General features: G+C 62.3%; 2 protein-coding genes across 2 annotated transcripts in view; one reads left to right on the top strand and one right to left on the bottom strand.

The window, feature by feature from the left end:
- DENND3 (DENN domain containing 3) overlaps positions 1 to 6,576 on the top strand; it is a 98,393-nt gene extending 91,817 nt beyond the window's left edge. The window contains exons 17-23 of the mRNA XM_004697637.2: positions 23 to 130; positions 608 to 747; positions 2,817 to 2,977; positions 3,384 to 3,517; positions 4,819 to 4,940; positions 5,088 to 5,225; positions 5,345 to 6,576. Of these exons, the coding sequence (XP_004697694.1) occupies positions 23 to 130; positions 608 to 747; positions 2,817 to 2,977; positions 3,384 to 3,517; positions 4,819 to 4,940; positions 5,088 to 5,225; positions 5,345 to 5,545 (1,004 nt within the window). The 3' untranslated portion in view covers positions 5,546 to 6,576. The remainder of the gene's footprint in view (positions 1 to 22; positions 131 to 607; positions 748 to 2,816; positions 2,978 to 3,383; positions 3,518 to 4,818; positions 4,941 to 5,087; positions 5,226 to 5,344) is intronic.
- Positions 6,577 to 8,822: 2,246 nt separating this feature from the next.
- SLC45A4 (solute carrier family 45 member 4) overlaps positions 8,823 to 11,879 on the bottom strand; it is a 16,207-nt gene continuing 13,150 nt past the window's right edge. The window contains exon 8 of the mRNA XM_004697376.2: positions 8,823 to 10,291. Within this exon, the coding sequence (XP_004697433.1) occupies positions 9,950 to 10,291 (342 nt within the window). The 3' untranslated portion in view covers positions 8,823 to 9,949. The remainder of the gene's footprint in view (positions 10,292 to 11,879) is intronic.

Genomic DNA, 11,879 nt, shown 5'->3' with positions numbered 1-11,879 from the left:
ACTGGAGGGGTCTGTGTTGCAGTGCCCATGGCTGTCTCCAGAACGACCTCAGAGACACTCAAGCACAAGATCAGCCCCTCTGCCGGGGAGACGCAGCCGCGAGCCATCGATGTCCTGCTGTACACGCCAGGTGAGGGCCTGTGGGCGGGGAGACCGCTGGCTGGGGCACCTGGGTCCCAGCGCTTTGTCGAGAGGACAGACCCTGAGGGGCAGGCGCGTGCCACCCTGTCCAAGGGGCCTGTGAGGATGTTTCCATTGGGTGGTCACTCTGCGCCCCCCATTTGAGGCAGCTTGTGGCGCCCACCCACTCACCTCACTTCCTGTCGTCGCTGTGACCCCGTGGGTCCACCTGAGGCCTCTTCTCGCCCCTGAGCCCGCCCCGGCCGGTGGCGGGAGATGAGAGGATGTCTGCTCTGCCCCCGTGCCACGGGCGCTTCCCTCGGGACCTGGGGCAATGGATGGTGGGTGTTGGGATCCACAAAGGCCCCGCAGGCTTGCCCCTGTCAAAGACACTCCATCTTGCTCCCAAGCCAGCCCCCAGCGGGCACTGGTCCCCACGCCTCACCTGAGGCGGGCCTCCCTGGAACACTGCTGCCTTCCTCCATAGGGCACCTTGACCCGGCAGAGAAACTGGCCGACGCTCGCCCCAAACTATGGTGCGCCCTGAGTGAGGGCAAGGTGGTGGTATTCGATGCCTCCTCCTGGACTGTCCACCAGCACTGCTTCAAAGTGGGCAGTGCCAAGCTGGTGAGTGCCCCCAAGGTCCTGCGTGCCCGCCTTCTCGTGAGCTCCCAGGGTGCAGTGGGACTTCTGAAAGAGCCTACCACGCCAGCGGGCACATAGCCCAGCACCCAAACAGGCCACCCTCCAGCCGTAGGTCTCCGTGTGCTTCCCTCTCTCCTCTTCCCCTCCCCCAAACTTCGGGAGACTTGAGCTGCCCACACCGATGGTCCCCCATTTCTACTTACCAGTCGGCTCCACTCTTTGGGTGTCTCTCACCCGGTTCGTTTCTGCTTTTAAACTCCAGTGCAGTGACTCCACGCTTACTGCACGTAGACCCTGCATGTCCACGGACGGTGAGCAGCATGTTTGTGCGCTAGCTCCTCCTTCTTCCTGCCTTCTTCCCAGCCCAGGGACCCCCGGGGACCCCTAGGAACGCTGGTCTCTGCCCACGTGCCTCGTCCTGCCCTTTTCTATCTCGAGGCCACCGAGGGCCTGGCCCTCCGCGCTGCGCTAGCCTGTTCTGCTCGGTGGAATGTCGTCAGGCCCCGTCTGCACGGTCCAGCCTGCCCTCCCCTCCAGGCTGAGGTGTCCCCCCAGGGTGTGCAGCTGCCCCATCACCTGTGGAAGGGCATGTGTGACCTTTCTGCCTTGTGGCTGCTGTGACCCATCTGCAGTAGTGACCTCTGGGTCCCAGGGTGGGCTCTGAGGCCTCTGGATGCAGGCCTGGGCGTGGGATCGCTGGCTCAGGACACGGGCTGGTTCTAGTTCCGTGTCCCAAGGAGCGGCCAGGCTGTTGTCTGGGGGAGGGGCACTGTTTGGCGTTCCTTCCGTTGATGGGTAAGGGTTCTCCGCTCCTTGGAGCCCTGCCGACTTGGGTTACGGTCAGTCTGTCTTTGTTTTCATCTTAGCCACCCCCTTGAAAGTGGGGTGACTTGCCTCTCTGAGGGCCGGGAACATCGAGCGTCCATGGGAATGTCCCTTGCTGAGACGTCCTTTCAAGTCCTTTGGGGTTACTTCCTCTTCTGTTAAGTTTCGTATCTATTTTGGTGGGGGTTTCTTATCAGACTGACAGTTCCCAACGATAGAGCTCCTCGTTGGTAGTTTATCTTTCCGTGGTTCTGGTAACATCTTTTTATGAACAGAAGTTTTAACGATCCCCGCTTGGCTTGTTTGGGCCTTTGCCGCCCGTGTTTCTGCTCTTGGGCGAGACACCCCGTTGGCGGCGGGAGCTGGTCCCGGCCCTGTCGACCTGTCGTGGTTTCACCTTGCGCCTCTGGGCCCCTGCCCTTCTTGACCTCGTTTTGTGTGTGGAAATCCAGTGTCCCTGCAGCATTTACTGGAGAGCTCTACTTGGCTCCTTGAGCAGACTTAGCCCCCTTGTCAAAAGCAGTTGACCGTGGAGGTGTGGGGCTCTCTCTGGACTCTGTTCCACTGGCCTGCGTGTCTGTCGTGAAACCAACACCAGGCGGCTTTGATTGTTGTAGCAACGGGTCGCCATCACCGCCACCAGCCCTTTCTAAATGGTGGGGATCGTTTTTGGTAAAATGTGAGCGACCCAGCCCTTATGAAACCTTCCCTCTGAGCGCAAGATGCGTAACCACTGGCTCCCCTGAAAGAGACCCCATCTGGAGCCCCACAGTGAGAGCCGGAGCAGCAGAAACTCGGCGGCCCTGCCCACTGCCCTCTCACAGGTCACTCTCCCTGCTCGGCCACGCAGTTCTGTGGGAAGTCCCTCGGGCTCTATCAGGCCTGGCTCCCCGACCCTGCCTCCACCCACAACTCTGTCCCACCACCCGCGCGTGCGCAAAGCCGAGAGGTGTGCATGTGTCTACCGATGGAGATGGTTCTGAGTGGTGGCGAGGTGGCTGCTGGCGGGCTCTGACGGCGCTAGTCAGAAGCCCCTGCACGCACCCATGCAGCGTGGACCACTCTCGGATGGTTTACTCCCTAATGCCTGGGTTCGAGGAGTCTGGAGGCGGCCGCTGGCAGGGGCCTGCGCTCAGCAGAGGCTCTAGACTGTCCTGTCCACTCCCGGGCCCACGGTCGCTCTGTCTGTGGCTAACGTGTTTCTGCACCCCTGCGGCTTCCGCTAGAACTGCATGGTGATGGCCGAGCAGAGCCAGGTGTGGGTGGGCTCCCAGGACTCCGTCATCTACATCATCAACATCCACAGCATGTCCTGCAACAAGCAGCTCACGGACCACCGGGCCAGCGTCGTGGATTTGGTTGTACAGGACGGAGAGCAGGCACCCAGGTAGCCAGCGCCGGGCCGGCCATGGGGAGTGATGGGGCTGGGCTTTGAAATCAGCGTGCTCATGGTCTGCCTCCAAACGACCCGAGCTGGTGGCTTTGAGGGAGACCAGTGACATCAGTCTGCAGAAACCTGCGTTTTGCTGGGGGCCTGGCTCTGCACCCCTGCCGCAGCCCTGGAGCGATGCGCTTGGCTGCCAGGTCACGTGCTGCAGGGGCGGTGGAACTAAGGCTGGAGGTGCTTCGGAGGACAGGCCAGGTGATCTCTGTCCAGAGAGTCACCCACTGCCAAGTTCCCTCTGGGCACGGCTGTGCTGGGACACACATGGCATTACTGGGGGCAGGGGGCATGTGTATCATGGTGACGTCCTTCCTGATGGGCTGTACGCCATTCTTCCCTGTGCCCCCAGAGAGGTGTTCTCCTGTAGTGGGGACGGGACAGTGCTGGCGTGGAGCGTGAGCACTCTGAGGGTCACCAGCAGGTTCCAGCTGCCCGGCTGCAGGCTGACGTCGGCCAGACTCCACCAGGGCCGCCTGTGGTGCTGTGAGTTCCCGCCGTCCCCGGTCACTGGGGCTGGGGTGGGAGGAGGTACACCCATGCCGTGGCCGGGCATCCCAGGGCTGCTGCCACCAGCCAGCCCAGAGCAGGTGGCTCTTAAGAATAGGCGGTCTGGTCCGTGGGAGGGTGGGCTGTGATGAAGGCTGTGCTCAGTCACTGTAGGCAGAGGCTTCCTCCCTGGGGGGACTGCCCACCTCTGCCCCACCCCCCGCCCCAGAGCTGGAACCCTTCCTAGCCCAGTATGGCTGAACTTAGTGTTCCCCAAAATGGGAGATACCGGTCCCCTGGCAGCTGCTGGAACCATCAGGGGTGGGGGTGGGGCATGGAGCACCCCAAAAGCTGATAAGTCAAACCAATTCCCTGGCATCAAGGGTGTCTGTGGCAGGCTCCCCACAAGGCAGCACTGCCCTGTCCTCCAGGGTCACTGGGACCCTGCACTGGCACAGTGGCAAGGACATGATCTCTTTTTGGGGTGTCAATTGTGTTCCTCCAGGATCCCTGGGGGGGGGTACCGTGGGGAAGCCCTTGGCTGCCAAGTGCCAGGTGGGCCGTTTGCACCACCAGCTCCTCCTCGGGAGGAAGCTGCCACAGGGTGCTTCTGTAACCCGGTCGGTCCTGCCCAGACGCTCAGCGGGAACCACCGTGCAGGCAGTGGGTTGTGTGTGGTTTTCCGAGTTTGCGTTTCCGTCATCACTTGGTTTGGGACCCACCGCAGGGCACTGCCTTTCCCGCTTGAGTCAGGGAGCCATGGTGGCGTGGGGGGTTCGTGCTGGCGTGCTGGGGGAAGCTGGGCAATTTCAAACCCACTGGCCCCGCCGAGTGGGGAGCACAGGGCTGTCTGCCCCTGCTGAGACCTGCAGTCTCAGAAAACCCCATCACCTTGCCGGCAGCGGGCTTGGTTTTCTCCGGAGCTGAGAGGGCTGGTGGCACAGGGGTTGAAGTACCTGCCTGCTAACGGAAGCTTGGAGATGAGAGGAGGTGCTGGCGCTCTGGGGGGGTCCTGGGGACACTGTGCTAGGCCAGTGAAGGGCTGGAGCCCACCCACAGTGTGTAGCCGTGGCCCGAGGGTGGCAGGTTCTCGGACAGGCTGAGAGAGAGGCTGGGAGAAGCAGACACCCAGCCCCTGGGCAAGGTGAGGGCGCCCAGCGCCGTCTGTCCATGTTTTGCAGAGCCTCGGGAAAGGAGGTGTAGGCAGGCCTGGTCGCCAGAGCGTGATGCGGGGCAGGGGAGGGAGAGCTGGTGGTCATTGCAGCCGGACTCATGCGGTGTGCTCCCCCACACCGCAGGCACAGGAAACAGCATCGTGGTGGTTACGACCAACGGTTTTGTACGCCAAGAACTGAAAATCAAGGACAGCTTCCCGGAGGAGCTGGGCACCACCTTCCTGCGCTTCCAGCTGATCCTGGAGGTATGGGGTGGGGTCGACAGCGGGGTGGGGGTGGGGCAGTCCCGGTGGGCGGGGCTAGCCGGGTGGAGGGCCCTGAGGGCGGGGCCAGCGGGCCGAGCTGGCAGCCCCTGTGCGGGGCATGCTCAGGCTACGCGGTTCTGGGTCCAGCAGGAGCAGTTGTGGGCTGCCTGGGCGGGGTACAGCGAGATCCAAATCTGGAGCCTGCGGGACCTCAGCCGGCCCCCCCAGAGGGTCCCCCTGCAGGACTGCATGGAGGTCAGCTGCATGATCAGGGTCAAGAGGCAGGTGAGGTGCCGCTCGCCGTCGGTACGCGTGGGAACGGGCAGCGTCATCGGTGCTGGGTGTCCACCTGGGTGGGCAGCAGACGGCCTGGCCGTACAGTTGAAGCCTGTTTCTTCCGGCAGATCTGGGTGGGCGGCAGGGGGCTGTCGCAGGGGCAGCCCAGAGGCAGAATCTACGTGATCGACGCCGATCGGAAGACGGTCGACAAGGAACTGGTGGCCCACGCGGACACGGTGACCACGCTCTGCTCGGCTGAGGACCGCTACGTGCTCAGCGGCTCTGGCGGGGAGGAGGGCAAGGTGGCCATCTGGAAGGTGGAGTGAGCGAGGCCCCTCGTCCAAACCTGTGTCTGTGGCTCCAGTCTGCACAGCGTCCAGCTCTGAGGGCAAGCTCAGCCGTGGGGACGGCGGTGGACACGGGGGCACCACTCCCTGGACTCAGTGTGAGGGCACGTCCCCTTGGGGGGCTTCTAGGCCAGCAGCCAGGTCCCATCTAGAAAGCTCTGGCACCGAGTGGGGAGGACAGTATTCACGTGGGTGTTCCTCTCCATCGAACTTCTCAGGGAGTGTCTGGGGGCCCCGGGCTCTCAGGACTGCCCCCAACAAGACCCAGATGAGAATGCCACCCCCTCATGGACCGCCCTGGGGTGAGAGAGGCCCTGCCTTTTCTGGTCAACACAGCAGTCTCCCCTGGGCAGATAAAATCCTCATCAAAAGGCTAACCCACCACCCAGCCTGGGGGTCACTACCTGGACAGCTACGGCCACAATGGAGCTGGCAGTCACTGCCTCCCTGGGGCACAACTGGGTGCCAGCATGGGGCTAGGCGATTCACACAGGGAGCTTGTCCGAAGGCCCACTGGCCAGCCTTATCTTCCTGTGTGGAAGGTTCTGGTGCTGGTTGGATGTGGCGGTCAGTGGTCAGCCGGCCAGTGGACACCACCCCAGCTGCTGGGCCTCAGAGCTGCCCCTAGCTGCTCCCAACCTTTGCCCTTGCCCGTGTAAGCCCAGCCCCTGGCAGGCCCGCAGCAAGCCGGGGCTTCGGTGGCAGCGTGGGCCCTGACCTGCCTGGTTCAGCAGCACACCTGACTGATATCCCCCCAGCTCCTGGTTTGGGGGTCACTGCTTGCTTTCTGGAATGTTCAGGGCCGTCAGGCTGAGAAGGGGGGGTCCCTGGCTTTGCCCTGGGGTCTGCCCTGTGTGAGGACGGTCAGCTCCAAGAACCAAAGGAGGAGGGGTTTGGCTTCTGTAAATTGAGAAGGAATGGGGAGCCTGCCTGCCCGCTGCGGGGGACTATTTAATGTCAGCGCACCAAGGGTGGCGCGGCCTTTGTAGTAAAAGTGCTTATTTAACACACTCTGGTGTCAGGTGTCTGGCAGAGCAGCCCCTGAGAACCGGCTCTCTGTTCGCTCTGGGCTCCACGGGGCCACCCTTGCAGCCATGTCGGCTTCCTTTCAATCCACGCAGCACGCCACGGTAGTAGAACCTAGAAAAACAAGCTCACGGCCATCCAGTCGATGCTGACCCAGCGACCCTGCAGGACAGGGTAGAACTGCCCCTGTGGGTTTCCGAGACTGTCACTCTACAGTAGACAGCCTCATCTTTCTCCTGCTGAGTGGCTGGTGGTTTTGAACCGCTGACCCTGTGGTTAGCAGCCAGGGTTCCTGCCCAAGCCCGTAAAGCCGCTGAGCAAGTTGGCCTCCTGCCAGGTGGGCCCTGCCCCCCCCCAGGGGCCCCCCCCCCCCCGTCGTCATTTTTACCGAGAGGCTGGTGGCCTTGAACTGCCGACCTTGTGGTTTAGTATCACCCCAATTCCCTGTGACATCTAACAGACCACGGGGTGGGTGCTCTCAGGAGGGCAGGGACGTACCGCGCAGGGGGCGGTGCCAGAGGGGGTTGGTGCTGGGAAGGTGAGTGGCTGCAGGGCCATTCTAGGCCCGAGCCCCAGTTATGCCACACACGGGCGAGCCTTCAAAACGGGGCGCCGAGTGAAATAGGGTGTCCGAGGACACAATCCCACCAGCACGGAGAAGCTACGCGCTTGAATACGGCTACCATTGAGTGACGCAGCCTCTGCCTCCTGGGGTTTCCAGAGCTGTGACTTTGGGGAGTAGAAAGCCTCATCTTTCTCCCACGGAGAAATTAGAATCCGCAAATGGAGACGGAAGACAAGCGGTTGCCAAGGGTTGGGGCTGGGGTGGAGACGGACTAGCGGTTGCTTGGGGGCTGGGGCTGGGGTGGGGGTGTGCTGGGGAGCTAAAGAAAGCCCACTTTCCTGAAGCACTCCACTCACCCGAGAGGGAACCAGCACCTCCGCCATCGCTCTGTCGGTCAGGGAGTGCACACACCACCTGGACTCGTGGGTGACGGAGATACCCAACAAGCATGAACCACAACTCGGGTGCACACGCGGGCAAGGGCTGGCTCTTGGTGAAAAGACACAGGCAGTTTTGGGGGTGGGGTGGGAGCAGGCTGAGGACCCAGGTGGGAAAGACACTGGTGTAGCTCCACCCACAGGCCCTCCCCAGGTCCGAGCACCAGGTAGGGGCTGGGGACCTGCAGCCCAATCCTATGGTGACAAACTGGGTGTGTCTCACATCACCTTGTGGGGTCAATGCTTGTGAAGGTGTAGTGCAGGGCCATGGGCACCGCATGCGTGCGCCAGAGAAAATCCTCTGATGTGCCACGGGAGCTCCGAGTTAACAGACGCCAGACCCGGCAGCTCGGCCACCTCGTGAGGAAGCTGGCAAGCTACCACCCCGCCACCCAAGGGCTCCTCACCCTGTGTTCAGAGCTCCGGCTCACCGAGTCCCCAGCGCAGGGGCAGGTGTCCAGGGGCTCAGGCAGGGCGGCAGTGGCTGGTTTGACTTACTAGCTGCTTTGAACAGGCCCCAAACACGGAAGCCTTTGGCAGAATCCTCAGGGCTGTAGGTATGTCCACCCCCTCTGCCCACCCCACAGGTCTGGATGCTGGGTGCCTTTCCGTGGCCACTGCCTCCAACAGGCATGTTTACACGATCTGCGTGTCCAGCTCAGCTCACCAGCTGGGCACCCCAGGTGCTAGCCCCGGGCCCTGGTGGCTCCTTCCCCCTGCCCCCTGCCAGAGGTGCTGGGTCTGGCCCCTAGATGCTGTGGCCTGCCTGGGACAGGGCCCTGAACTTCCACATGGAGCCCAGGTCCCCTGCCCTCCTGCGGGCTGACACTCCATGCAGACATACAGCTCTAGAAGGTTCTGGACTTGGCTGGCTTTCTCTGGGGAAGCACCGAGGCAGGCAGACGCTGCCCTATTTGGTAGCAGGGCTATTTTTACCCCAGGGCACTTGGCCAGCAGAGGCCCTACCAGGCATGTCCCTCCACCCCTGCCCGCCTGGCCAACCAAGCAGCACCAAACCAGGGGGCCGAGGCCATGCCCGCCAACATGCACACACTTATGCACGCACGTAGTTTTGCACACAGGCATGCACTCTGAGGGCATACTGCGATGCCCCTCCTGCTGGTGGGGAGGGGGGGATCTGGTGGTTGACCCTGACCCAGCCAGCTCCTTGGACAAGGGCAGAACCCCAGCCCCAGCCCCGCCCCAGCTGGGCTCAGTCAGAGACACAGACGATTCAAGTAATTTATTTAAAAACAGCTTTGTTTCATCTTGAAATATATATATATATTTGCTTCAGGATGGTCGTATTGCAGCATGATCCTCATGCACTCAGCACTGGTGTGAAAAACAGCGACTGGCAGCAGCGGCAGGATGTGCTGGCGGCCTGGCGCCGGCAGGGGGAGCACCCCTGCTCCGAACAGGCTCGTAGACAGTTCCACGTGGCGGCGGCAGGTGGCGCCAGTGCCCCCGCCAAGTCCAGGTGGGCCCCACACGGACCAGGGGCAGGAAACTCTCCGCAGGGCAGTGCCAGGGGGCTGCCCGTGCCTGCTCCCTGTTGCGGGAGAGCCCCTGCCCTGGCCGGCTGTCCCCACCCTGAGGTAGGCCTTAGTGACACGCGGTCTGTCGGTCCAAGGGCCGTGCTGGGCCGGAAGCCGGCTCCCCTCATTACAGGTGGCAGGCGACCAGGGTCTCTTCCTGGATCCAGGGAGTGGGTGCAGAGGTGGGCCAGTCTGTTGGCACCCCCCTTTCCTGGCATCTGCCTGCCCTAACTTTGGTGTCCGCTTCAAGAGGGCAGCCCAGCGTGTCAAACCATCAAAGGAAAAACATTCTTTCCCCACAAATAACCGAAAACAAAAAGCCCCTCCAATGGGGCAAGTGCCGAGGGTTGTGGCAGAAGCAGCCAGCCTACTGGGGAGGACAGGGCCAGTCTCCTCTGCCCGCCCCGCCTGCGTGTCCCAGCGGGGTCCTCAGCCAGGCCGGCCAGGCCTGTCGTCCGGGCGCGGTGGAGGGAGTTGGGCGTTCTGGGGTGGCGCTGTCGCGGGGAATGCACAGGTGTCCTCTCTCCCAAGCTCTCATTGCCTGCAATGCCAACCTAAGCTGCCCTAAAACATGCAGAATAACACGCCTGCAGGGTAGAAGGCCGGGGCTGAAATTAAAAGGTCTTTTTCAATTAAAAAATATTTCAAATGATTTTGTTTTAAATTGTTGGGAGGGGGGCTTAGGGGGGCATTTTTGCCTAGTGGAGCAAACCTACCCTACCCTACAACTATGCGCGGCCACTGCACCTGCACGGCGTTGTCTGCTCAGTGGCCTCGGCACCTGCCCACTGCCCCCCGGAATGTGTGCAGGGAGCCATCAGACCATGGACTCGGTCTCCACTGGCCCTTGGGGGCCCCCCTTCCGAGAGAGCTTCAGGACAGTGGGCTTGGCAGGGTCATCGCTGGCCGGCTGAGTCGTCAGCCCTTCCTGCCCCTCCTGAGCAGTGTCGGGGTAGATGACCAGGAATGTGGCCGCCAGGAAGCCCAGGAAGGAGCCAACGGAGGCCACCACGGGGATGACTCGGACGGTGCCCACGGCATCCACCACGCCCCCGAGGGCCGAGGCCACCAGGATCTGGGAGATGTACACCTGGCAGGACAGGATGGCGCAGTCGATGCCAAACCCTCGCTTTGAGTTCCCGGGGCTGTGGTGGACGTACTGCAAGAGAAGAGGGTGTGGCGTAAGCAGGGGGGGGCCACTGCCCCCCAGAAACCCCCTGAGGCATGCCCTGCTCAGCACCGAGGGCAGGAGTGGGACCGCGGTGACGCAGCAGCCAGCCCATGGAACCAGACAGCACGTGGCTTCCTGTGGGTCCTGGAGAGAAGGTCAGGAAGGAGCACGTGGGACCAGGCTGTTCCAAGGGGACCAGGATCCACCGGGCATGGTCGCTGGCCCACAAGGGAGGTCAGGTTCAGGACATCCGCAGGCCCTACATGGCACAGAGCCTCCGGACGGGAACAACCAGGGGTGAACCATGTCCCCAACCACTATGGAAGGAGACCCTCAACTGCTGTCTCTGTGGGACCTCTCTGACGAGTGTCCAGAGCAAATACAGGCACGCACAGCAGCGTAGAACCCAAACCACTCCACAGTCTCAGGATGAACAGGAGCCGTCAGGAGAGACGGACAGGCCACGGGGCAGCCACACTGAACCTGTTATCAGGTCAACTGACTGGGCTGCCCCAGGAAACCCTGAGTGCGACCCTCCTCACCAGGAGCCAAGCCTGGAGGGCTGGGGGTGTGAATTCACCCTCCAGAGCCGCAGCTTGCCCCCAGCCCAAGCCAGATGCCCAGTGGGCAGTAACTCCTGGGCCCGCCCGCCCTGGCAACACTAAGAAACTCAGCCCTGAGCCAAGCTCCCCTCTCTCTCAGCAGGGAGGGGAGCAACTCCAGGGTGGGCATGGGCAGCCTTAACCCTGGCGTCCAGAAGAGACGTGCTTACAGCCCAGGGAAGGAGCGCAAAGGGGCTGCCCACAGAAAGGCCAGTGTTAAGGCTGTGGGAGAGCCAGGAGGCCTTGGAACCTGCAGGGGTAGTTCCAGGCTGCTCTGCAGGGGGTGAGTGTGTGGCAGGGGGATGGGCCACGACTGAAGCAGGTCCTCACAGGAAGTCAGACATGGCCCAGGACCCGGTGAGAGGGGCCACTGTGCCAGCAATGGGGCGGGCGCAGCAAGGCACCATGCCCTGGGGGAGTGGGGCAGTGGGGCCCATCTCACACCCTGCCAGCCCTCATGAGGCTTGAAGCAGCACAGATGGGCGTGCATCCGGTCAGGCAGAGCTTCAGAGCCTCGGTTACTTACGGGGCTGGAGGTGGGTAGGGGTTTAATAATCAGTATGTTCATGTGAACTTGTGTAAACTCAACTCCAGGTTCCGTGAACGTGACAGGTTGAGACCCATAGTGGCCAGGGTGCCCTCCCGGGACAACGCGCCCCTCCCCGAGGTCAACCTAGGCTCTGCCCACCTGGTCAGCTTCCTGGTTCTATCCCCACTCCACCCAAGCCCTCCCTCGCACCTGCCAACCTGCCACACCTATTGGTACAGCTAAGTAGGGTCAACCCTGCACACCTGCTCCCTCCTGTACTACTCCACGCTGCACACCTGCTCCTCTAGTACTACTACACCCTGCACACCTGCTCCCTCCTGTACTACTCCACCCTGCACACCTGCTCCCTCCTGTACTACTCCACCCTGCACACCTGCTCCCTCCTGTACTACTCCACCTTGCATACCTGCTCCCTCCTGTACTT

The sequence above is a fragment of the Echinops telfairi genome, unplaced genomic scaffold, assembly GCF_000313985.2.
Source record: "Echinops telfairi isolate 266 unplaced genomic scaffold, ASM31398v2 ScPeMD7_1;HRSCAF=3_0, whole genome shotgun sequence".
In the NCBI taxonomy this organism is placed as follows: Eukaryota; Metazoa; Chordata; class Mammalia; order Afrosoricida; family Tenrecidae; genus Echinops; species Echinops telfairi.
The sequence above is the reverse complement of the archived record's forward strand: the minus strand, read 5'-3'. Positions and strand labels throughout refer to the sequence as shown.